Source organism: Sceloporus occidentalis, unplaced genomic scaffold (assembly GCF_023333645.1).
Source record: "Sceloporus occidentalis isolate IW3139 unplaced genomic scaffold, rSceOcc1.0.p SCAF_122, whole genome shotgun sequence".
In the NCBI taxonomy this organism is placed as follows: domain Eukaryota; kingdom Metazoa; phylum Chordata; class Lepidosauria; order Squamata; family Phrynosomatidae; genus Sceloporus; species Sceloporus occidentalis.
In genome coordinates, this window is record NW_028317102.1 from 2806336 (window position 1) to 2829704 (window position 23369).

At 44.4% G+C, this 23369-nt stretch overlaps 1 protein-coding gene across 1 annotated transcript in view; it reads left to right on the forward strand.

The window, feature by feature from the left end:
* The window catches only part of LOC149282160 (inaD-like protein), a 69042-nt gene that overhangs the window by 40340 nt on the left and 5333 nt on the right, over window positions 1-23369 (forward strand). Inside the window, exons 26-40 of the mRNA XM_089498592.1 lie at window positions 1230-1350; window positions 8703-8899; window positions 9972-10063; window positions 14046-14118; window positions 15342-15413; window positions 15973-16035; window positions 16447-16588; window positions 17476-17597; window positions 18634-18717; window positions 19571-19764; window positions 20000-20147; window positions 20535-20621; window positions 22579-22696; window positions 22976-23013; window positions 23107-23229. Coding sequence (XP_089354718.1) covers window positions 1230-1350; window positions 8703-8899; window positions 9972-10063; window positions 14046-14118; window positions 15342-15413; window positions 15973-16035; window positions 16447-16588; window positions 17476-17597; window positions 18634-18717; window positions 19571-19764; window positions 20000-20147; window positions 20535-20621; window positions 22579-22696; window positions 22976-23013; window positions 23107-23229 — 1674 coding nt within the window. The remainder of the gene's footprint in view (window positions 1-1229; window positions 1351-8702; window positions 8900-9971; window positions 10064-14045; window positions 14119-15341; window positions 15414-15972; window positions 16036-16446; window positions 16589-17475; window positions 17598-18633; window positions 18718-19570; window positions 19765-19999; window positions 20148-20534; window positions 20622-22578; window positions 22697-22975; window positions 23014-23106; window positions 23230-23369) is intronic.

Genomic DNA, 23369 nt, shown 5'->3' on the forward strand with positions numbered 1-23369 from the left:
TGTCCTATCCACCCATTGTACAGAGCTACGGAATTTGATATAAAAAACAATGAATAATAATAATAATAATAGTGCCCGGAGTGCTCAACCTCCATAGGTAGCGCATTCCACGGCTCTTACAGTAAAGAGTCTACTTCTTTGTTTATGATGGAACCGGGGCTCCTCTAATCTTGATAAGTGGCCTATAAGCCCCGCAGTGGACGTCTCTCGCACCGTCTCCCCGATGTGCCCGTATTCCTGAAATAGTTCTATATTATTCCGTTTTTTTTCATCTTACACCCCCCCCCTCGATTTCCTTATTTTTATTTATTATTGTTATAGCATTTATCCTCCCAAATGACCAGGATGTCCACTTTCTCCCCAAATTTGTTCTGCTCGCATAAAAGCGCATTACGAGCAATTTGTGCTAATGCCGATCTTTCCTGCGCCCTGAGTGCATTCCGCTATTAGCAGTTATGGGATAAAGTGCATAATTTAATAAAAGCGCTCTATTTTGTTCCAAAGACGGCTACTAATAGCTAATTTATGTCTCCTGAAATACAAAACCAACACATTTTGTGCTCTTCTTGTAAAGTACACAATGTTGAATCCTTTTGACGCTCGTCTGTCCTACTGCGCTCGCTGCCTTCAGCTATGTGAGGTAATGACAGATTCATCTTTTTTCATCTTTTTTTTTTGTGCTAAATTTGCTATTTTTCTTGGCGTGTTTTTATGGAGTAAACATCTTCCCAATTAACCTTTTTATAACCTGTATCCTTATTTTTTGCTTTATTATTTTTTTTATTCTAATTTACACATGGATGTTTTCATATTTATGGTCATTATCCTATTTATTTTTGTCAAATTTTAATGCGCAATTTATTAGTAAAATCGTTACTAGGGGTAGAAGTTGAGAATTTATTTAAAAATACCTTTTTTTTTTTTTTTTTCTTGTTTAAGATGATTGCTAAATCCTTGCATCTGCTGTCCGAGAAGAGGATGTTATAATAAGTCGGCGTTCTTTTTTTTTTTTTGGGGGGGGGGTGCGCTGTCTTTCATCTCACAATACAGGAACAATTTACAGATTATTTGGAATATTAAATTCATTAATCTTTGAAAAGCAAATTTTTTTTATTTTTTTAATCAACTGGTATATCTGATATATTATATTATATATACATATATATATATATATTATAATAAAAATAATTTTTTATTATTCTGAGCATATTTTGTATGCCCCCCCCCAGAGCCCCTCTCCAGTACCTGTTCCCGGAGGACCTCCACCTCCCATGAAACTCCCTCCACCTTACAAAGAGCGCGCCGGTTCTCCGACATTGGAACCTGATGCAGAAGCAGACGACAGTGACGGTAAAATTCTAAATTACTTTTTTTATTTATTTATTTATTTTTTTTAATATGATTTTGCCAAGGGGGGAAAAGTGTATTTATATTTCATGTATTTTAAAGTAGGGTCACTAAGCGATAAGATGCAGCGGTGTTTAAAGCAAAGATCTTTTTTAGAGTGGAAATATATATTCTTACTCTGGACAGCGTGTTTGTACCTTTAAAGTTTCACGGCCCCCGTCTAGTCTCCCATTTCTCTTGCTGTAAAGACTCAAACCTTAATCAGTCGTTGGTCTCGTCTTAGATTCAGGAGCCGTATGTCTATCCCACGCATGTTTAATCCCCTCGCTGTATTACCCTCTACCACTTCTGCTGTGAGGCTGATCCACTTACCTACCACTCTCTCACCGGTTGTAACATGGTTTTCTTTCCATACCTTATGTGGGTGACAGGTTTTCTCTACTTTATGTTTCAATTATTTTATTTTGTTTATCATGTGTCGGTTGGACGGTTCTTTTGAAAAGGTTGCATAGCAAAAAGTATGGTAATTTTTGCAGATATTATTTTGCTTTGTTTAAACTCTTATGTGCTAACCATATAAAAATTCCATGTTTTGCTTATTCTCTAAAATAAAAAAAATCTAAAAATGCAGTTAATTTCAAACATTGTACATGGCACAATATAAAAAAATTAAATAAAATGTATAATATCTGTGTATAGTGATATACTGTATATTCAAGATTATCCATCTCGGCTATTTCTGAGAAAAGTTATTCCTCCTTTCACCATTAGGTGGCAGCAGTGATTACCTTTTAAATCTAATTCCCCAAAACCTATGCTCAGCGGATCTAAGCTAAATAACTGGCAACGTATATTACCGTATTTGCTCGATTATAAGACAAGGTTTTTTTCAGAGCAAATGCTCTGAAAAATACCCCTCGTCTTCTAATCGGGGTCGTCTTCTAATCAGACCTCAAATAGAGGTCTGATTATGAGACTAAGATCCAGATCCCCCGCACCGCTGCAGGGGACCTGGATCCTCCTGTCCCCCCCCCCCACACTTACTTACCGGTGCTTCCTGCTGTATTGCCGGGGCAGCGGGTTGACGTCTACGCGATCCGCGTAGACAACGTCCGCTGCAGCCGGAAGGAGGTGTGGCTAGCAGCGGGGGTTGTCTGCGTCCGTCGCGGATACCTTCCCCGACTGTCAGAAATCAGAGTTCCCCGCACAGGTGCCGGAACTCTGATCTCTGACAGCCGGGAAAGGTATCCGCGACGGACGCAGACAACCCCCCGCTGCCAACTCCACCTCCTTCCGGCTGCAGCGGAAGGAGACGTCAACCCGCTGCCCCGGCAATACAGCAGGAATTTGGAAGCACCGGTAAGTGTGTGTGCGTGTGTGTGTTAAATGGGGGACATAGGGCATTTCTGGAATGCCTTATACCCCTATATGCCACTCTGGCACTTAGGGGGTTAAAAGGCATATTATGGGGCAGAGTGGCATATAGGGAGTTATAAGGCATTTCAGGAAGCAGAGTGGCGTTAAGGGGGCATTTAATAGAGCACTCTGCCTCCTGAAATGCCTTATAGAGTGCTCTATACAATGCCTTTTAACTCCCTTAATGCCACTGCTTCCTGAAATGCCTTATACCTCCCTATATGCCACTCTGCCCCATAATATGCATTTTAACCCCCTAAATGCCAGAATGGGATATAGGGGTATAAGGCATTTCTGGAGGCAGAGTGGCACATAGGGGGTCAAAAGGCATACCATGGGGCACAGTGGCATATAGAGGGTTAAAAGGCATATCATGGGCCACAGTGCCATATTGGTGTGGCAAGCCTGGGGGCAGATGTGCGTAACTGGGGGACAGGTTGGAAAATACAAGGAAATAAAAACAAAAAAAATATTTTTCTCAATCATAGCTTTTATTTAAAAAAATAGTTTACATGAATTAACATTTACTGGTAAAACTTTTTTCCTTTAGGGTCGTCTTATATTCAGGCTTTTTCTTTTTTTCCTAAGTTAATATTCAGATTTTGGGGGGTCGTCTTATAATCAGGGTCGTCTTATAATCGAGCAAATACGGTATTTACATTTTCTGCTTCAATAGATGCTGTTCAAAAGTTTGGGGACTCTTGTTTTTTTTGGGGGGAAAAGAAAATCTTGTCCATTTAAATAACATGAAATGGATCAGAAATCCAGCGCAGACGGGGTTAATGTTGTAAATGACTATTGTAGCTGGAAACGGCTGATTTTTAATGCAATCTCTTCATAGGCGTACAGAGGCCCTTTATCACTCCCATCACTCCTGTGTTCCAATAGCCCTTTATCACTCCCATCACTCCTGTGTTCCGAAGGCCCTTTATCACTCCCATCACTCCTGTGTTCCGAAGGCCCTTTATCACTCCCATCACTCCTGGGTTCCAATGGCCCTTTATCACTCCCATCACTCCTGTGTTCCAAAGGCCCTTTATCACTCCCATCACTCCTGGGTTCCAATGGCCCTTTATCACTCCCATCACTCCTGGGTTCCAATGGCCCTTTATCATTCCCATCACTCCTGTGTTCCAATGGCCCTTTATCACTCCCATCACTCCTGTGTTCCAATGGCCCTTTATCACTCCCATCACTCCTGTGTTCCAATGGCTCTTTATCACTCCCATCACTCCTGTGTTCCAATGGCCCTTTATCACTCCCATCACTCCTGTGTTCCAATGGCCCTTTATCACTCCCATCACTCCTTTATCACTCCCATCACTCCTGTGTTCCAATGGCCCTTTATCACTCCCATCACTCCTGTGTTCCAATGGCCCTTTATCACTCCCATCACTCCCGTGTTCCAATGGCCCTTTATCACTCCCATCACTCCTGTGTTCCAATGGCACGTTGTTTTCACTGTTCCGTTTAAGTTTAAAAGGCTAATTGGTGGTTAGAAAACCCTTTTGCAATTTTGTTACGGCCAGAAATTTCCTCGTTTTCCATGAAAACAGCTCAGTGACCCCAAACTTTTGAACAACGGTGTATATAAAAATGTTCCCCCCAAAAATTTCCAGAACAGAGTATAAAAGCAGGTTTCGCTGCTTCTATATGAAATAGGTTATCTGTCGTTATACATTTATCATACATAACTTGCAAAGCCACTGTCTGAATTACTAAACTTGGGGTCAAATTATTCCTTTTTCACATTAATGCAAAGAAATCTCTCTTTTTCCTTATAAACGTACTTTTTTTTTTTTTCTTTTTTTTCTTTTTACAAGCCTTAGGGCTGGGGCTCTGGGTTTATCAGCCCTCTGGGGGTATAGCCTTGATGTATGGCTGGGATAGGTGTTGATGATGTCATATTAATGTTTAATACCAAGACCGTATTACTAAAAATCTACTTTATTATTTTTTAAATGTCTTTAAATGGGCGTGGGGTGAAGTACAGCGCTGTGGCATATGATGGCGCTATATAAATCAGTAGGTAATAATAGTTGGGGGATCTGATAAAATAATTTGGCTCCCGCGCCGCGTTGCAGTAATCCCCCGGGGGGCTTTAAACGACGTCGAAGAGGATCATAAGCCGGTGCAGCGTGCAGTCGGCGGGTATCGTTTAAGACGCGGCGTCTCCGGGACGGAGATCCAGCCCCACTTCCCACCGGCGCGTCTCGTCTGCCGGCAGATGTGACTCTCAGCCCGCGCCGGGCTTAAAAAGAGAGAGGGAAAAAAAGAAATCAGCGTGATTGACGATAACCCATAGCAGCAGCGCAACGTCCGCTCCCGGGGAGGAATAAATGACAGGCCCAAGGTCGTCCGCGGAAACAGAAGCAGAGTAATGTTTTGCGGGGCGCGAATCTTTTTTCGCCTCCGTCAGCAGAAGGCGTTGGATGAAACGCGTTTGATCGTAAGCGATGGTGCAAGGAGGATTTCCAGGTAAGGAAAATAAAAAAAATAGAGAGATTTCGATTTTATTTTTTTTTATTTTCTGGGATAATTTGTCGGAATTTGGGGAGATTATAAAAAAAAAAAAAAGCTTTAATGTAACAAGAAAGGACGATGCGCTTGTCGGATACTAATCACAACGTCGCGTGTTCAGCTCTGTCACAGGCTGATGGGAGGATTGTTTGTTTCTTTTGTGTTTATTTTAAATATTTGGTCATTTTGTGTCCCTTTGTGTCATTTTTCGCGATTATCTCGCCGTGCGCTCAGCGGACGGATAATATCACATGATATGCACTATATATATCATTATAATATATAATAAGTATTACTTCAAGCAATAAACATGAGATAAAACATAACAGGACTTAACTAACGTGAAATGGGTAAAAAGTTATCGGAAATTATCCCATTATTATCGATTATATTTTAATAATTATTTGCGGCCCCACTCGGCCCATTTCTCCTGCTGTAAAGACTCAAACCTTAATCAGTCGTTGGTCTCGTCTTAGATTCAGGAGCCGTATGTCTATCCCATGCGTGTTTAATACCCTCACTGTATTACCCCCTACCACTTCTGCTGGGAGGCTCTTCCACTTATGAACCACCGTCTCAGTAAAGTAAAAAAACAAGCATACATGTTTTTCTAATGAAAGGAACCTTTGCAGGTGATTAATTGTTTAAAAAGTAACATATCGATTTGTTGTTGATTCGTAAAAAAACCCCCCAAAACGTACGTTTTCAATTTGCTGTAACCGCCGCGGTTTTTAGTTCACCCAGCACGGCCCGCGGGTCCCGATCATTCTGTACTTTTTCAGACAGCCATCAATAATTCACAGACTTCATGTTTTAATAAATCCTCTGCGCAAAAAGAACAAAAAAAGGTCTGCAATGGCGTTTGTGGAGGTTTATTACGCTTTAACGTTACTCTGCATCGTGTATCTCAGCGCGGGGGGGGGGGTCTGTATTTTATATATATATATATATATATATATATATATATATATATATATATATATATATATATGCAGCTTACGGACCCCGGAACTTTCTTCTTGAGCGGACCCTGGGACCCTTGAAATATTAACCCTTTAATAGCCCATCAGGAAGATTCTATGTGCTGGCTCGCCAAATATGTCATTATTGAAACAAATGGTTAATTGAGTCACCTGCATTCAAGCAGGGATATCAACGAAAACATACTGGGAGCAAAAGCACCAATTGGAAGTCTTATATATGACCGCAGCGGGGAGAATAGGAAGGAGTCAGGCTGTGAGACCCCCAGAGTCTGCCCCTGAGATTGGAGCAAAATCTGAGTCAGGGGCAGACCCTGAGAGTTCCCACATACGGCAATAAACATATTTATGTGTTAGAAACCTGTATGCCGTGTGAGCAGCCGCCTTAACGTCCTGTTCTCAGGATCTGTGTGATTTTTCCTCCCCGTTGTGATTTTGTCTCCCCCGTTGAGTTGCTGATTGTTGTTGATTGGCTCAGGCCTTTGTAAGGGTGTGGGGGGGGGTGTCAGGGCAGAAAATTGATTGGATAATGTTTTGCCAAATTATGACGCAGATCAATGCTTCCCTGAGAGATAATAGTCCATTAATCATGATCCAAACACGGCATTTAACACACGGATGTACAACTGACACTCATTGGCTGCCTCAACCTTCCACCACTAAGGGGTGTTCTGCTGCAGCTTTGAGGCTGCAGTTTCACTCTAAAGTTTATGGGTTTGGGGGGTGATATTATCCATTTATTTAAGAACATCTGAGCCCGGCCCTGCGGCCTTTGCTGACTATAATCATCCAGTCCTGGCGTTGCGGGAGGCTCTGATGGTTTAATGAGACTATCCGGCTGGCGGAGATCACGCTCTGCGCTATCCTTTCCGTTTGCAGCCCGCTCCCCCCTCTCCCCGTTACCGACTCCCTGTAACGTCGCATTAACCTTTCTCATTTGCTAAGCCATTGACATTCAGCCCGCGGCTCAGAGCCGGCCCGTCGGACGTGGCTGACGTCACCCTGACTTCAATTTATAAAGAATTAGTCAATAATGCAAAAAAAGCAGCAGCAAAAAAATAATGTCCTCCCTTAGGCTGGGTTAATTAACGTAAGTGATCAATTGAGATATCCGGGGACAGAATTAATTCTGTGCCACCTCCTGCCGATCACTCCCAGCCGAGCGCAGGTATATCCGAGCTTCAGATTGGAAGAGTCTTATTGTAGCAGACGGTGATCTCCTCCTTTAAAGATGTATCTTTGTGTCCTGCCCAGTACTGAATTGTCTGTAGGTAACAGAGAGGGTGATAGATTTTAACAAGAGGGTGGTAGATAAGTGGAACAGCCTCCCAGCAGAGGTGGTAGAGGGTAATACAGTGAGGGTATTAAACATGCATGGGATAGACATACGGCTCCTGAATCTAAGACGAGACCAACGACTGATTAAGGTTTGAGTCTTTAAAGCAGGAGAAACGGGCGACAAGACGGGGGCCGAACAGGGCCGATCTGTTCTCTATGCAAATGTGGCATTTGTTGCATTATTATTTTTTATGTAATGGATTCATATAGTCCGCAGCGCTTCTCGGGAGCGCGTCTCACCTTAAACAATAAGAAGATCAAAGAATCTATCGGTTGCCAAGCGAAGATTCTGCTAGCGGTTTGTATTTTCTGTCCTCCCCACGGGGTAATTGGCCAGCGCAGCAGTTTAAACGAGACCAACGAGTCCTCTGCGTCCAGCGGGAGTCACGGGGAATACAGCAGATACGGAGGGCCTGTGCGGCGCTCAGTAATACGGCGCATGCAGCCAGGGTAATAATTTAAAGAGCAGTAAATGGGCAACTTTCACCCATTTACCCTCCAGGTCCGGCTCCGACCGCAGTGTTACCAACCCACAGCTGCACTCCGTCTCATAGTTTCATCATTTTTGGTTAATTCTTCAGTAATCGCTAAAATTCCATCATATAGAAGTATATTTATTCTCAGAAATACTTAGTTTCTGTTATGTTTCTTTTATGTTACGTGTTATTATTATTATTATTATTATTATTATTATTATTTTTTTTTTTATTTTTTTTCATTTTATATATATATATTTATTTTTTTTGTAAACATTTTTGAGGTTTGTGTATTAAGTAAAATTCTGGTTCCAAGTGATAAAGGTGGTGAAATCACCATAGCAACCGATGGAACGTTTGTGATTCACCTTTAAAACTTTGAACCAGAATTGCCCTTTATACAAAACTTGTAACCTCTTATTAGGATAAAAATGGCAGCTTTGGAAGAGCCTGGCTGTCCCAGACTGAATTTTTTTATTATTATAATTTTTTTATATTACTTATTGATTTATGTAGCGCCACCATATTCCGCAGCGCTGTACACTTCTGCACAAAACCACGTTATATAATAAAAAAAAAAAGGCATTTTACAGAGTTTTATAACAGCTGTTCTGTTCTTTGGCAGAGAGGATCCGGCAGCGGTACGCCGAGCTCCCCGGCGAGTTGCTTATCGTTGAACTGGAGAAGGATCGGAACGGACTGGGACTGAGTCTGGCGGGGAACAAAGACCGCTCTACCATGAGTATCTTTGTGGTGGCCGTTAATCCGGAGGGACCCGCCGGAAGAGATGGCCGCATTCTCGTAGGAGATGAGCTCCTAGAGGTAAGAGTGTGTTTCTGTGCGTGCGCGCCATCATCGGGGGTCTAGTAATCGGACAAGCAACCTAGACTAGAGTGTAAGCTCACTTGCTCTGTTGAGCTCAAGAGCTGGAGCGGGGAAATGAATGGGGAGGGGATTTGAGTAAATCCTTCCATGAATTGACAAAGGGAACAAAGAAAAGGGGACTCTCTGCCATTCTGTGCATAAAAAGCCATATTATGGCTTGTTACAGGGTCACCGTACCCAAGGCCGGGTCCCCCTGTTTGAGGGCTGAGGAATCACCAGTCAGTCCCTCATACGGATCGCACTCAGCTATCCACGGATCATCCAGACCACCATTCGTAGTAAACCAAGAAGAACTCTCTTTATTACAAACACACAGAACTTTATACAATCTCAATGCAATGTGTACCGAACCCAACCCCCAATCCCATCAGCCACATCCCATCACAAATCCCATCAGTATACAGGGGATGTATCAGGTGAGGGGATTACAGAATACAATGGGTTTCCCCACCTGTGTTATCCCCCCTGTAGTGCGGGGGCCGTCTGGGCAGACAGGGCTGTGCTGGCTGATTAAGAGCCCCAGCCAGATTATAGGATCGTCTCTTTGAAGGCTGGGGCTGAATCCACATCAGTCTCTGGGCCGGTTACACCATAAACACAATATAATATATTACCGGGTCACGGTATACAGAACCGGACACAAAAGCGCTCCGTGACCCGGCTAAACTTCATATGACACATGAGCCAGCTAGCCTGGCCCTGTCACATGGCTGGAATATAATTATTATTTATTTTTATTGTTCTAATTATTTATTTTTCTTATTATTTATTTTTATGATTAATTGTTATTATTTATTGTTGTTATTATTTACTTTTATTATTATTTGTATTATTTATTTATTTATTTTCATTGTTATTTTATGGCACTTGGTAGGATTCATGGATCCATTTGTTCTCTTGTATATATATATATATTACTTGTGGCATCCCAGCAAAACCCAGAAATCACTAAATTCCAAAGTGTAAGCGAGGTCACATCCCTGACTAATAGAAATATGCTGTCTTATAGCTGAACAACCAAGTCCTGTTTGGAAAAAGCCACCAAAACGCGTCGGCGATCATCAAAGCGGCCCCCTCGAAGATGAAACTGGTGCTTATAAGGTAAGGTTCTTGCAAGGTCCTATCCATTGTTATGATAGATTTATTGTATATAGCGCCATCATATTCCGCAGGGATGTACAATAGGCAGAAGAAAACGAGTAGCGCATCACAGAACACACAATATGAATAAGGAAGTCCGTTCTCGGCGTCCTTAATGATTTTTTTTTTACTTGATGTTTTAAGTTTGATGTTCTAACATTTTATATGCTTCAGTACGTTTCTAAAGGCATTTAATATCAGATTTCATTCGTTTCAAGGCTTTGTGTATATTATTTATTAAAATTAAATGTCTACCTTCTGTGTCAGAGATTAAATATTAAAAAATCTGTGAGATCAGAAAACCGAATTTAGTGATTAAATCAATGACAACATAGCAAAACAGCAGCTTCCGGGTATTAAAAAAAAGATTTATTGTGAATATATTTTAAAGGAGAAGTAGCGTGAAAACTCCTTGAGCATAACCCCCAGCGCTGTATACAGTAATATAACCCCCCAGCGCTGTATACATGTTACAGGGTCACCGTACCCAAGGCTGGGTACCCCTGTTTGAGGGCTGAGGAATCACCAGTCAGTCCCTCATACGGATAGCACTCAGCTATCCACGGATCATCCAGACCACCATTCGTAGTAAACCAAGAAGAACTCTCTTTATTACAAACACACAGAACTTTATACAATCTCAATGCAATGTGTACCGAACCCAACCCCCAATCCCATCAGCCACATCCCATCACAAATCCCATCAGTATACAGGGGATGTATCAGGTGAGGGGATTACAGAATACAATGGGTTCCCCCACCTGTGTTATCCCCCCTGTAGTGCGGGTGCCGGCTGGGCAGACAGGGCTGTGCTGGCTGATTAAGAGCCCCAGCCAGATTATAGGATCGTCTCTTTGAAGGCTGGGGCTGAATCCACATCAGTCTCTGGGCCGGTTACACAATAAACACAATATAATATATTACCGGGTCACAGTATACAGAACCGGACACAAAAGTGCTCCGTGACCCGGCTAAACTTCATATGACACATGAGCCAGCTAGCCTGGCCCTGTCACAATACAGTAATATAACCCCCCCAGCGCTGTATACAGTAATATAACACCCAGCGCTGTATACAGTAATATAACCCCCCAGCGCTGTATACAGTAATATAACCCCCCAGCGCTGTATACAGTAATATAACCCCCAGCGCTGTATACAGTAATATAACCCCCAGCGCTGTATACAGTAATATAACCCCCAGCGCTGTATACAGTAATATAACCCCCAGCGCTGTATACAGTAATATAACCCCCAGCGCTGTATACAGTAATATAACCCCCAGCGCTGTATACAGTAATATAACCCCCAGCGCTGTATACAGTAATATAACCCCCAGCGCTGTATACAGTAATATAACCCCCAGCGCTGTATACAGTAATATAATCCCCCAGCGCTGTATACAGTAATATAACCCCCAGCGCTGTATACAGTAATATAACCCCCAGCGCTGTATACAGTAATATAACCCCCAGCGCGGTATACAGTAACATAACCCCCAGCGCTGTATACAGTAATATAACCCCCAGCGCTGTATACAGTAATATAACCCCCAGTGCTGTATACAGTAATATAACCCCCAGCGCTGTATACAGTAATATAACCCCCAGCGCTGTATACAGTAATATAACCCCCAGCGCTGTATACAGTAATATAACCCCCAGTGCTGTATACAGTAATATAACCCCCAGCGCTGTATACAGTAATATAACCCCCAGCGCTGTATACAGTAATATACCCCCAGCGCTGTATACAGTAATATAACCCCCAGCGCTGTATACAGTAATATAACCCCCAGCGCTGTATACAGTAATATATCCCCCAGCGCTGTATACAGTAATATAATCCCCCAGCGCTGTATACAGTAATATAACCCCCAGCGCTGTATACAGTAATATAACCCCCAGCGCTGTATACAGTAACATAACCCCCAGCGCTGTATACAGTAATATAATCCCCCAGCGCTGTATACAGTAATATAACCCCCAGCGCTGTATACAGTAATATAACCCCCAGCGCTGTATACAGTAATATAACCCCCAGCGCTGTATACAGTAATATAACCCCCAGTGCTGTATACAGTAATATAACCCCCAGCGCTGTATACAGTAATATAACCCCCAGCGCTGTATACAGTAATATAACCCCCAGCGCTGTATACAGTAATATAACCCCCAGCGCTGTATACAGTAATATACCCCCAGCGCTGTATACAGTAATATAACCCCCAGCGCTGTATACAGTAATATAACCCCCAGCGCTGTATACAGTAATATAACCCCCAGCGCTGTATACAGTAATATAATCCCCCAGCGCTGTATACAGTAATATAATCCCCCAGCGCTGTATACAGTAATATAACCCCCAGCGCTGTATACAGTAATATAACCCCCAGCGCTGTATACAGTAACATAACCCCCAGCGCTGTATACAGTAACATAACCCCCAGCGCTGTATACAGTAATATAATCCCCCAGCGCTGTATACAGTAACATAACCCCCAGCGCTGTATACAGTAATATAATCCCCCAGCGCTGTATACAGTAATATAACCCCCAGCGCTGTATACAGTAATATAACCCCCAGCGCTGTATACAGTAATACAACACCCAGCGCTGTATACAGTAATATAACCCCCAGCGCTGTATACAGTAATATAACCCCCAGCGCTGTATACAGTAATATAACCCCCAGCGCTGTATACAGTAATATAACCCCCAGCGCTGTATACAGTAATATAACACCCAGTGCTGTATACAGTAATATAACCCCAGCGCTGTATACAGTAATATAACCCCCAGCGCTGTATACAGTAATATAACCCCCAGTGCTGTATACAGTAATAGTGTTTGGGGAGAGGGTTTTGCTGTAATGTGGAGTTGATTAAGTTTTCCCGGCGTCTCAGTCGATGTTCCGTGTAACAAATTCATTTTCCTCTCTGTGAGTTCGGCGCGAGGCCCCTTCCAGCTCCTGTTTGATTTTGGTCGGGTTTGTCGGCTGTAAAATTGCGCGGCGTCCTCACGCGCGGCCTTAAAAAGTGTGGCTAAAAAATGTGCAGGATATCGGCGCGTTACATAGAGGTCGTGCAGAGAAGTTTAAATCGGCTTTACTGCATGTGATCGCTCAGGACCCCCTTCACATCTTCGTTTTGTCCCCCTTAGAAGTGCATTGAGGGTTCAATTACCCCTCGCCCCGTGCGCATGTACTGAAATAAAAAATATATTTTATGTGCAATCATTTAACATTTTTTATTCTTTTCTTAAGAGGGAAGTAAGGAGTACGCGGGGCAGACACCTAAATAATCCGACAATCTATATAATTCCTTAACAGAAAAATCTGGAATTACTTCATATTTTACTTTTACGGCGGTGTTACAAAAAAAAAAGTCAAGATTAACAACATACAAATTCAGAGGACAATCCAATTAAAGACATACTGCTGCTGACAGAGAAGCTGACCTTGATCACATGAGCTTACAATCTATTAGAGTCTGGCATTTGCAGTAGTGTGTGATGGGATTTTAATTTTCGCTTTAACCGGGGGGGGGGGGTTCATGCGTGGAAAGGGCTCCCATTGGTTTCAATGGAAGTGCTTTCCTGCCACCCATTGACTACTTCAAGTAGCTAATTACAGAGGACGAGGGCAGCAGCAGGGCTGCAGTTTCCGCATTAGTTAAGTGTACTTTTAACATGCATTGTGTCGAAGGGTCGTCCCTCTTAACGTTCTTGAAGTTGGATCCCCGCTTGCTTAGTTTCCTCCTAAATTACTGGCATCCTAAAGAAAAAAATGAAGATTTTATTAATTTCCCAAAATACCTTAAAACGAGGAGCCTTTGAAACGTATAAATAAACCGAGCCTTTCCGGAACGTTCCGAGCACAAAGCCGATTGAGGAAAGTTCCCATTAAAGTGATTTCTACGCATTTAATGTGAATATTTTAACAGGAATAAAGATGCCGTTCTGCAGATGGCCATTAATCCGCCGCCGTTACCGGCCGGCCCCCCGTTATATGATCAGGTGAGAGAACGCAGCGTTCCGGTCGCTCTCTTTTCTTCCCTTTTTTCTTTCTTTTTCGTCTCAACGTTTTTAACCTTCATTTAACCTTCGCTCGCTGGGAGATTTCTGCCGAAAATGCCTCCGAACAGCTGCTTCAATTCAGATACACCGGGCCGTTCAAAAGTTTGGGGTCACTGAGCTGTTTTCATGGGAAACGAGGACATTTCTGTCTGTAACCTAATTACAAAAAGGGTTTTCTAACCATCAATTATCCTTTTAAATTTAAACTTGGATCAGCGAATACATCGTGACATTGGAACACAGGAGTGATGGGAGTGATAAAGCGGCATTGGAACACAGGAGGGATGGGAGTGATAAAGGGCCATTGGAACACAGGAGTGATGGGAGTGATAAAAGGCCGTTGGAACACAGGAGTGATGGGAGTGATAAAGGCCCTTTGGAACACAGGAGTGATGGGAGTGATAAAGGGCTGTTGGAACCCAGGAGTGATGGGAGTGATAAAGGGCCATTGGAACACAGGAGTGATGGGAGTGATAAAGGGCCATTGGAGCACAGGAGTGATGGGAGTGATAAAGGGCCATTGGAGCACAGGAGTGATGGGAGTGATAAAGGGCCTCTGTACGCCTGTGAAGAGATTCCATTAAAAATCAGCCGTTTCCGGCTACAATAGTCATTTACAGCATTAACCCCGTCTGCGCTGGATTTCAGATCCATTAAAATAACATGAAATGGAATCCGAAATCCAAATTTCCTTTCTTTCAAAAACAAGGACTTTTCTAAGTGACCCCAAACCTTTAGAATGGAGTTTAAAGATTATATATATGGCAGATAACCATTTGGAGCATCTCGTCTGCCTTCGCCAAACTTAGATCAGTCCTTGACTCGTCTTAGATTCAGGAGCCGTATGTCTATCCCATGCATGTTTAATACCCTCGCTGTATTACCCTTTACCACTTCTGCTGGGAGGCTATTCTTTTTATCTACCACCATCCCAGTAACTTTTCTTTTTTTTTTTTTTTTTTTTTAACTGTGTTAATATTTTAAAAATGATAAAAAAAAATATTAAGGATTAATTCCACATCCTGGGCTTTGTTCCCAAGTTACCCGGCGAGTTAATAAAATCGTATCGCTGCTGGGAAAACGTAATCGTCCTCGTCTCCTCGTTCTCTGCTGGCGGCCGTATTAACAGCTGCCGGGGATAATAACACAATCTCCATTTCCAGGAGACGGCCGGACCGGAAATTTCCAACAGAGGAGACGACGCCGGCATCGGGGATCTCATAACAGAGGCTGAGGTGAGGAGCGGCGGGAGTCTCCTTCTTATAATAGAAATCTATTGCACATAAAGTATTACCCCTGGAGCCAGGGAGAGCGGTAAACACAACAGCGTTATAGAGAAAGACGGTGAAGATCGGCCCCATCCGGCCCCCGTCTAGGACCCTGTTTCTCCTGCTGTAAAGACTCAAACCTTAATCAGTCCTAGGAGCCGTATGTCTATCCCATGCATGTTTTTAATACCCTCACTGTATTACCCTCTACCACTTCTGCTGGGAGGTAGTTCCACTTATCTACCACACTCTCAGTAAAGTCAAAAAAAAGAAAAAGTGTCTTTGTGTTTCATTATCATCCAGGAGATGAGAGAGGGCCGCTGTATCTAGGAACAGTGATTGCTCTCAGGCCCCCTGGGACTGCTACATGTCACTCAGTCACAGCTGGGGGTGGGGGGGGCAGAGTAATCTTCAGCTGTCGCCGGACACGGTGGACTGATTGTAGCCACCAAGTGTCTCGAGCCGCTCTGCTGCAGTTCAGAAGATGCAGCTTTGTTTTTATAAAATCCCACGTGTTTTATTGCAGGAAAATAAAATCAGATTTAAGGAGCAGGTGCTGGACCCTGCCGAAAATAACGTGCTGGACCAGGTATGACGGGCTGCGTGTAAACATGTTGGTCACGTATGTGTAAGCTTCAATGTCCAATCAATGCATGGGGAGCAGATGTGGTAAAGGCACGGAGTAAGATTCAGGCGTCAGACGGTATTTACTCCAACCCCCAGCACTCTCATCCAGCGTCTCTCACACAGTATACACGAAAGAGGTTTATTGAACATTTCTGGTGTGATTACAATGGTGCAGTTGTCATAGCAATCAGTGGAACGTTTGGGTTGACTTTTGGATCAGGGTTGCTCGTGTATACGTGATTCTGCGATACATCTTTCTTATTATTATTATTTATTGATTGATTGATATAGCGCCATCGTATTCTGCGGCGCGGTACAACGCCATTGCTGCAGATACACTGTTACAGGCTGTTTCTCTGTTTTTCTTTTCTAGATTGTGAGCCAGCTGAAGCAATCCACAGTGAGCAGTAATGTCCCGTTCCTGCCCCAGGACGTACGCCGGGCACCGGATCCTTCATACGCGGCAGCGGAACCCGAGATAGTCAGCCAGAGTACGATCTCTTCGCTGCCCCCGTGTAACCGCTGCTTCTCTTACATGACAAACATATACATTTACATATAAAATCATCATATACCTGGCTTCATTCCAACCCCAGGTGCTTCTGCAGGAAGAGCTGAGCCGGCCCCTGTATAGTGTATAGTTACATCAGTGAGCCGGCCCCTGTATAATGTATAGTTTAATCAGTGAGCCGGCCTCTGTATAATGTATGGTTTAATCAGTGAGCCGGCCTCTGTATAATGTATGGTTTAATCAGTGAGCCGGCCCCTGTATAATGTATAGTTTAATCAGTGAGCCGGCCCCTGTATAATGTATAGTTTAATCAGTGAGCCGGCCTCTGTATAATGTATAGATAAATCAGTGAGCCGGCCCCTGTATAATGTATAGTTTAATCAGTGAGCCGGCCTCTGTATAATGTATAGTTTAATCAGTGAGCGGGCCCCTGTATAATGTATAGTTTAATCAGTGAGCCGGCCTCTGTATAATGTGTAGTTTAATCAGTGAGCCGGCCTCTGTATAATGTATAGTTTAATCAGTGAGCCGGCCCCTGTATAATGTATAGTCACATCAGCGAGCCAGCCCCCCTGTGTCATGTATAGTTTAATCAGTGAGCCGGCCCCTGTATAATGTATAGTTAAATCAGTGAGCTGGCCCCCTGTATAATGTATAGATAAATCAGTGAGCTGGCCCCCTGTATAATGTATAGATAAATCAGTGAGCTGGCCCCCTGTATAATGTATAGATAAATCAGTGAGCCAGCCCTGTTTAGTAGTTTAGTAAAGACCTCCCTCGTTGATATATTTGTAGCCGTAATGTATATAGATAGATACACTGTATAGATATATATTTCCGTATAGACAGATATTTAAGTCTCTGTAATTGACACAGATGTCTCCTGTTTAGGGAACGTCTCCTTCGATCCCGCGACGTGTCCCGTTATTCCGGGCCAAGAAATGACTATCGAGATCTCCAAGGGCCGCTCGGGCCTCGGGCTCAGTATCGTGGGTGGAAAAGACACGCCGCTTGTAAGAATGCGTTATGTACATAGAGACGCCTTCCGCCACGTGAAAAAAACGTGCCGCGGACTCCTCGGTCTCCTCACGGACTGCGCTGCGGGTCTGTAGCGCGTTTCTGACGAGGTCCTAAACCTCGTGTTAGAGCCCTGCGCGGGACTACTTTTTTAATCCCGCTCCCGCCCGCTCCCGCAGTTTTTAATCCCGCTCCCGCCCGCTCCCGCAATGTGGGTGTGCCGCTCCCGCCACATTTGTGGCCAATCCCGCCCGCTCCCGCCACATTTGTGGCCAATCATGCCCGCCTCCTTACCTGATTTCCCGCGCGGCTGCCCTCGAGTTGCTCCCTCACGGCGTCTCTTCTCTTGCTCCGTCCAGGAACAAGGCGGAGTCACAGGAAGTGACTTCACATCACGTGACTCCGTTTTGTTCCTGGGCGGAGCAAGCTAGGAGACACTGTAATGGAGCAGCGAGAAGACAGCCTTGCGGGACTGCGCGGGATTACCGGGACCCGCAGGTACAGTGCCTGACCGCCCGCAGCCCCAGCAAGACCGCCCGCGCCCGCAAGTTTTTTGGCGGGACCCGCGGGACCCACCTCCCAGTGCAGTCCTCTACCTCGTGTTAAAGAGTCATTTATCAAAAGGGATTCTGGAGCGATGTTTGCGAAAGTGGTCTTGTCGCCATAGCAACCAACAGAATGGTCCAGTCAACAGGAATATCCTTATAGGTTCCTATGGCGATAAGGAGAGCATGTCCATTGATTCCAAGGCGAGCAGGGCCCTGCCACTGATTGGCTGCTTCAAGCCGCCAGTCAGAGGTGAGAATTATCAGTCCATGGAGGAGGGCAGCTGCAGCTGTGTGTCTGCAGCTTCTCCCTAAGATAGGTGCTTTTAAAGAATGCATATTAAAGTACGTATAAAGTATGTATGTTTTATGGTCCCTATAAGCATTAATCACCCCCTGACCGTATCTCAGACGTCTTGGTGAAGATACAGAGTATTATTACGCGCCTGCACTTGGTCCTTAGATTGTCTTCTCTGTTTTCCGCCAGGAAGCCATCGTGATCCATGAAGTTTATGAAGAAGGAGCTGCAGCCCGGGATGGGAGGCTCTGGGCCGGGGATCAGATCCTTGAGGTTTTTTCTATTAAAATAATTTAATTTGAATATTCTGCCTTTTTCGTACCCACACAATCACACGGATCAAACCTTTCACCGCCTTCTACATCCTCCCCGTGTAACCGTATTAGACTTTCTTCCGCCCCAGAAGGCAAACTCCGCTTGGGAACGAGTGTCGCGCCCGCTCTGTGGATTTATAGCCGCGGAAGCGAGATTTATCTTTCAGATCAGATGTTACTCCGCACCGCGGCTTCGACATGATTTCCCGTAATAGCCGTCAGCGCTGTCTTATAAATAAGCTGTCAGAAGCCCCGGTTAGTTCAGGGGTCCCCTTTAATAATAGAAATGGTTCTTGCCGATCCCGCGTACCGAGGGGAAAATCTAAACGGCTGCTTAAAGGGACTCTCCAGCCATCGTTTTATTGCATATGACAGCATATGATCCCTTTAAATTTCTGGGGCATCCCATTTGCCAAATGCATGGGGGGGGGGGGATTTTCCAGAATCTTCCCATATACATTTGCCCCTCGTCCCTCCGCTCCAGCGCTGGGATCAGGGATGGTAAACATCCATCTATATAATAGTGATACCCCACAGGGCCAAGCGCTGCTTATTATTCCTACATTAATATTATTCATTTATCAGCAAAGGTTTGGTATAGAACTGGGCTGTCCAACCTGCGGCCCTCCAGCTGCTGCAGGACTGCATCTCCCATAAGGCTCTTTCAGCTAAGTGGCTGATAGAGGAGCATGGGAGATGTAGTCCTGTAACAGCTGGAGGGCCGCAGGTTGGACAGCCCTGGTGTAGAACGTAAACCTGATCAATGCTTACTAAATGGGGCTGTGACGGTAACATCGCCGCTGCCGTCGCAGGTTAACGGCGTTGATTTAAGAAGCGCGTCTCACGAGGAAGCCATCACCGCGCTCCGGCAGACTCCGCAGAAGGTCCAGCTGGTGGTGTACAGAGATGAAGGGCAGTACAAAGACGAGGAGAACCTGGAGACCTTCCACGTGGAACTTCAGAAGAAAGCCGGCCGGGGTCTGGGACTGAGCATTGTTGGTAAAAGGTACGACGTTTCCCCTAAATTAGCAAAACATGCGCATAAAACGTATACATTTCGGCACGTATGGCTTATTGATATCCGGCGGTGTTTGTCACAAAGTATCCCACTAATGACCCTCGACGTCTATAAAGGCCGGTAACGCTGGTTATATGTGCCGTGTTGTACCGCGTGGTTACAGGTGTAAATCCTATGGGGCGTTACGTGGTCCCTGACGAATCTCCTATCCCTTCCCTCCCAGGAACGGCAGCGGAGTCTTCATCTCCGACATCGTGAAAGGAGGAGCCGCGGACTACGACGGGAGATTAATGCAAGGGGACCAGATCCTCTCGGTCAATGGGGAGGACGTGAGGATCGCCTCGCAGGAAGTCGTCGCCGCCATTTTAAAGGTGAGAGCAAACTTTGTGACTGTGTTCCAGGTATCGGAAGACGTCGGAGATTATTTATTATGGGGGGGGGTACTTAGAGCATCGATCTCGACGTGTGATGTAAAATGGCGCAGAGAATGGAGAATAAGAGTCAGAGGCTTAGATGGAATGTAAGGTAATATAAGTGGAACAGCCTCCCAGCAGAAGTGGTGGAGGGTAATACAGTGAGGGTATTAAACATGCATGGGATAGACATACGGCTCCTGAAAAGACGAGACCAACGACTGATTAAGGTTTGAGTCTTTACAGCAGGAGAAACGGGCGACTAGACGGGGGCCGGATGGGGCCGATCTGCCGGTATAGTCTGTGTTTCTGTGTGTTGCATTTTCTCTCTTCTCTTTATGTCAGTGTGCTCAAGGACTCGTGCATCTGGAGATCGGAAGACTGCGCGTCGGGTCTTGGCCGTCATCCAGAAAATCCTACGAAGGCAGTCAGGTCGGAGACTCTGTTTGTTTTTGGGATATGAACGGCTTCCTTCTCTGTGTCGGATTATCTTGTAAGCAAGAACCGTTCCTCTCGGCGGGTAGGAAAGGCAGCTTTTCGTCTTTTTAGTGAGGTTTTGTTATCTTTACGGCATTATAGAATTGCTTCATTTATCCTGCATTCAGGTCTCGGTGAAGCAGTTCCCTGACATATGATGTCATAGCCAGAAATTTATTTACCTTGCTTGCTGCCCCTAAGCCTGACCCAGAGCAACACCATCCAGCCGCCCTCTCCGATTTTATATAATTTAGGGGTATTTTCAGCCTAAGTTTTTTGTTTGTTTAGCGGTACGAAGCGCGCTTCAGATGTGCTTTATCGACCATTATTCATGGATTGTCCCTTGGACCATCGCTTCACTTAGAAAGGATGAATTATCGACCTCCTTCAGATAATTGCTCATCATAAAAACCCAGACCCGGTGAAGTCTTAATGTAATTGTCACCGATTTCATGCTTCGGATCTCGGCGTTCCTTGGATCAATAGGAATTACAGCGGAACGTGTCTCCTTTATCCACCAAGGAACAATAAACCATCGATTATCTAACATCGGCACACACGCTACTACCCGGTGTCCTAACGTGTGCAGCCCTCTTACTGAGAGACAATCATATGGTTTCATTCCACCGAGATCGTTAAACCGTCTCATTCATTTACTTCTCCCAAACATAGCAAAAGATCACATTCTCTCTGTAAATCAGGAGCAAATGTTTATTAACATTAACTAAGAATGTGCGCAAATCACTTTTAGGAAGGAATAACTGATCTTTATTTTTATCTTATTTACGTTATTTTATTTAGATTTAAAGCATGCTATGTATATATATATATATATATATATATATATATATATAATATATAGAATTTTTTTAATTAAGGGTCATGCTATTTTTTTTTTTTTTTAATTATCATTTTGGTTTATATATATTTTTTAACAAAGGGTCACGCTATTTTATTTCTGTTCCGGTTTTGTGCCTTTCACGGAGATACGGAGGTCTCGCTGTCGGGATTTCCAGACGGAACAGACCATAAAGAATCCGTAGAGATGCGCACTCGGCCTCGCAAAGGTCCTTTGATCTTTCCGGGGAGACCTCAGGCTTTTTTTCGGCACAGAACTGTTTTTAAATTCTATCGTGTAGCAGCGAGAAATATTAGAATCGCTAAGTGCATGTAAATAACCCCATTTTATCCGGTCTTTCATATCGACCTCTTTAAAATAGTTTATTAATATGGCATTAAAAAGCTTCTTATGCCATAATGATCGTCTTCCATCTACACGCAATGGAACGTTTGACTCTTACTGTGCCCAGAACCCTCCCAATCCCATAAAATTCCATACATCCTACCTCCTTTCTGATTGGTCGTATTGTGACCTGCTGAGGGTCCCTCTGGGGGAATAGAATGCCCTATTGGCTGATCGGACTCTCCATGGACCAGTTGGGATGGTTGGGTGCGTAGCCAGCCCAGCCTCCATAGCAAAGTTAGTTGGCCTTCAAATGGAGTGCGCCACCATATGACGTCCTATCCTGGCCCTCAGCATAGAGGCTGTGGAGGTCAGTGGTGGGGGGGCAGGAGTCATGCCTAGCACCCCCAGCCACAATATGCCACCGAGCACAGAAGAGAGGTTTACAAGAATAACCTGCATGCGATTGGCTGCTGTTACTCCCTTTGATTTCAGTGGCAGCTCAGCTCCAGTTGAGTAGCATGAGAATGATAATGAACCCACGAGCAGGAAGTGTACTCAAGTATGCTTCCTGTTTTCAGCAGAGGCGGCCGGGGAGGGGGGCTCCTATATGCATTTCTCTAGAACATAAGACTAGTGCGGAACTTTAATACTAGTCTAAGCTGACTGTAACTAAATGGTTATTCAGGCGGGACATTTATAATATTCTACGGGTTTGTATGTTTCCAGGTCAGTCGGCAGAGCTCTCCATCTCCTGGGCGGCCATCGCTCTCTCCAGCCATTTCCAGTCTACAAAGTTTTGTTAGCTCCATGAAATCCTCCCCAGACTCTTCTCACAGAAATTCAGGTAATATCTAAAGTTCTAGAACCAGGACTTTCCTGCCGATGAGATTGGGTCTGCTGATGGTCACGTCTTTAATGCCACATCTTACTCTACGGGTTTAACCCCCGCATGTCCAGTTCCTGTTATACTAATGTACCTAAACGCAGCTACAGAGAATCGGGTCAGTCGACCGGTAGGATGATCTTGCAATAGCCGTGCCGTTTGCTAGAGGGCGCCTTTTCTCTGTGGGGTTTTACAGGGCGTTCCGGTTCAAAAAACATTGAAATGCTTTTATCCCGACAGGAACCGAAATGGAACCCAGGATTGTGGAGATAAACAGGGTAGGTGCAGAGAATAAATGAGCATTATTTTAATCCTTTTTTTATCAGTATTGGGACTTATCACCTAAGAATGCGCTATTTTTTTTTTGACAGGGGCCAAATGACGCCCTTGGGATCAGCATAGCTGGAGGGAAGGGCAGTCCGCTGGGGGACGTTCCTGTCTTTATCGCTATGATACAAGTGAGCGGAGTGGCAGCGCGCAGCAACAAACTAAAAGTAAGTATAGAGCTATCTACTAAACGCGCTCCTATTGACCTGCAACGCGGTCCTGAGAAACGACCTCTGCGGTAACGGCGCCACCGCGCATGCGTATGACTCAGTGACGTCTATTAACCTGCCTACGGCACCAACATATT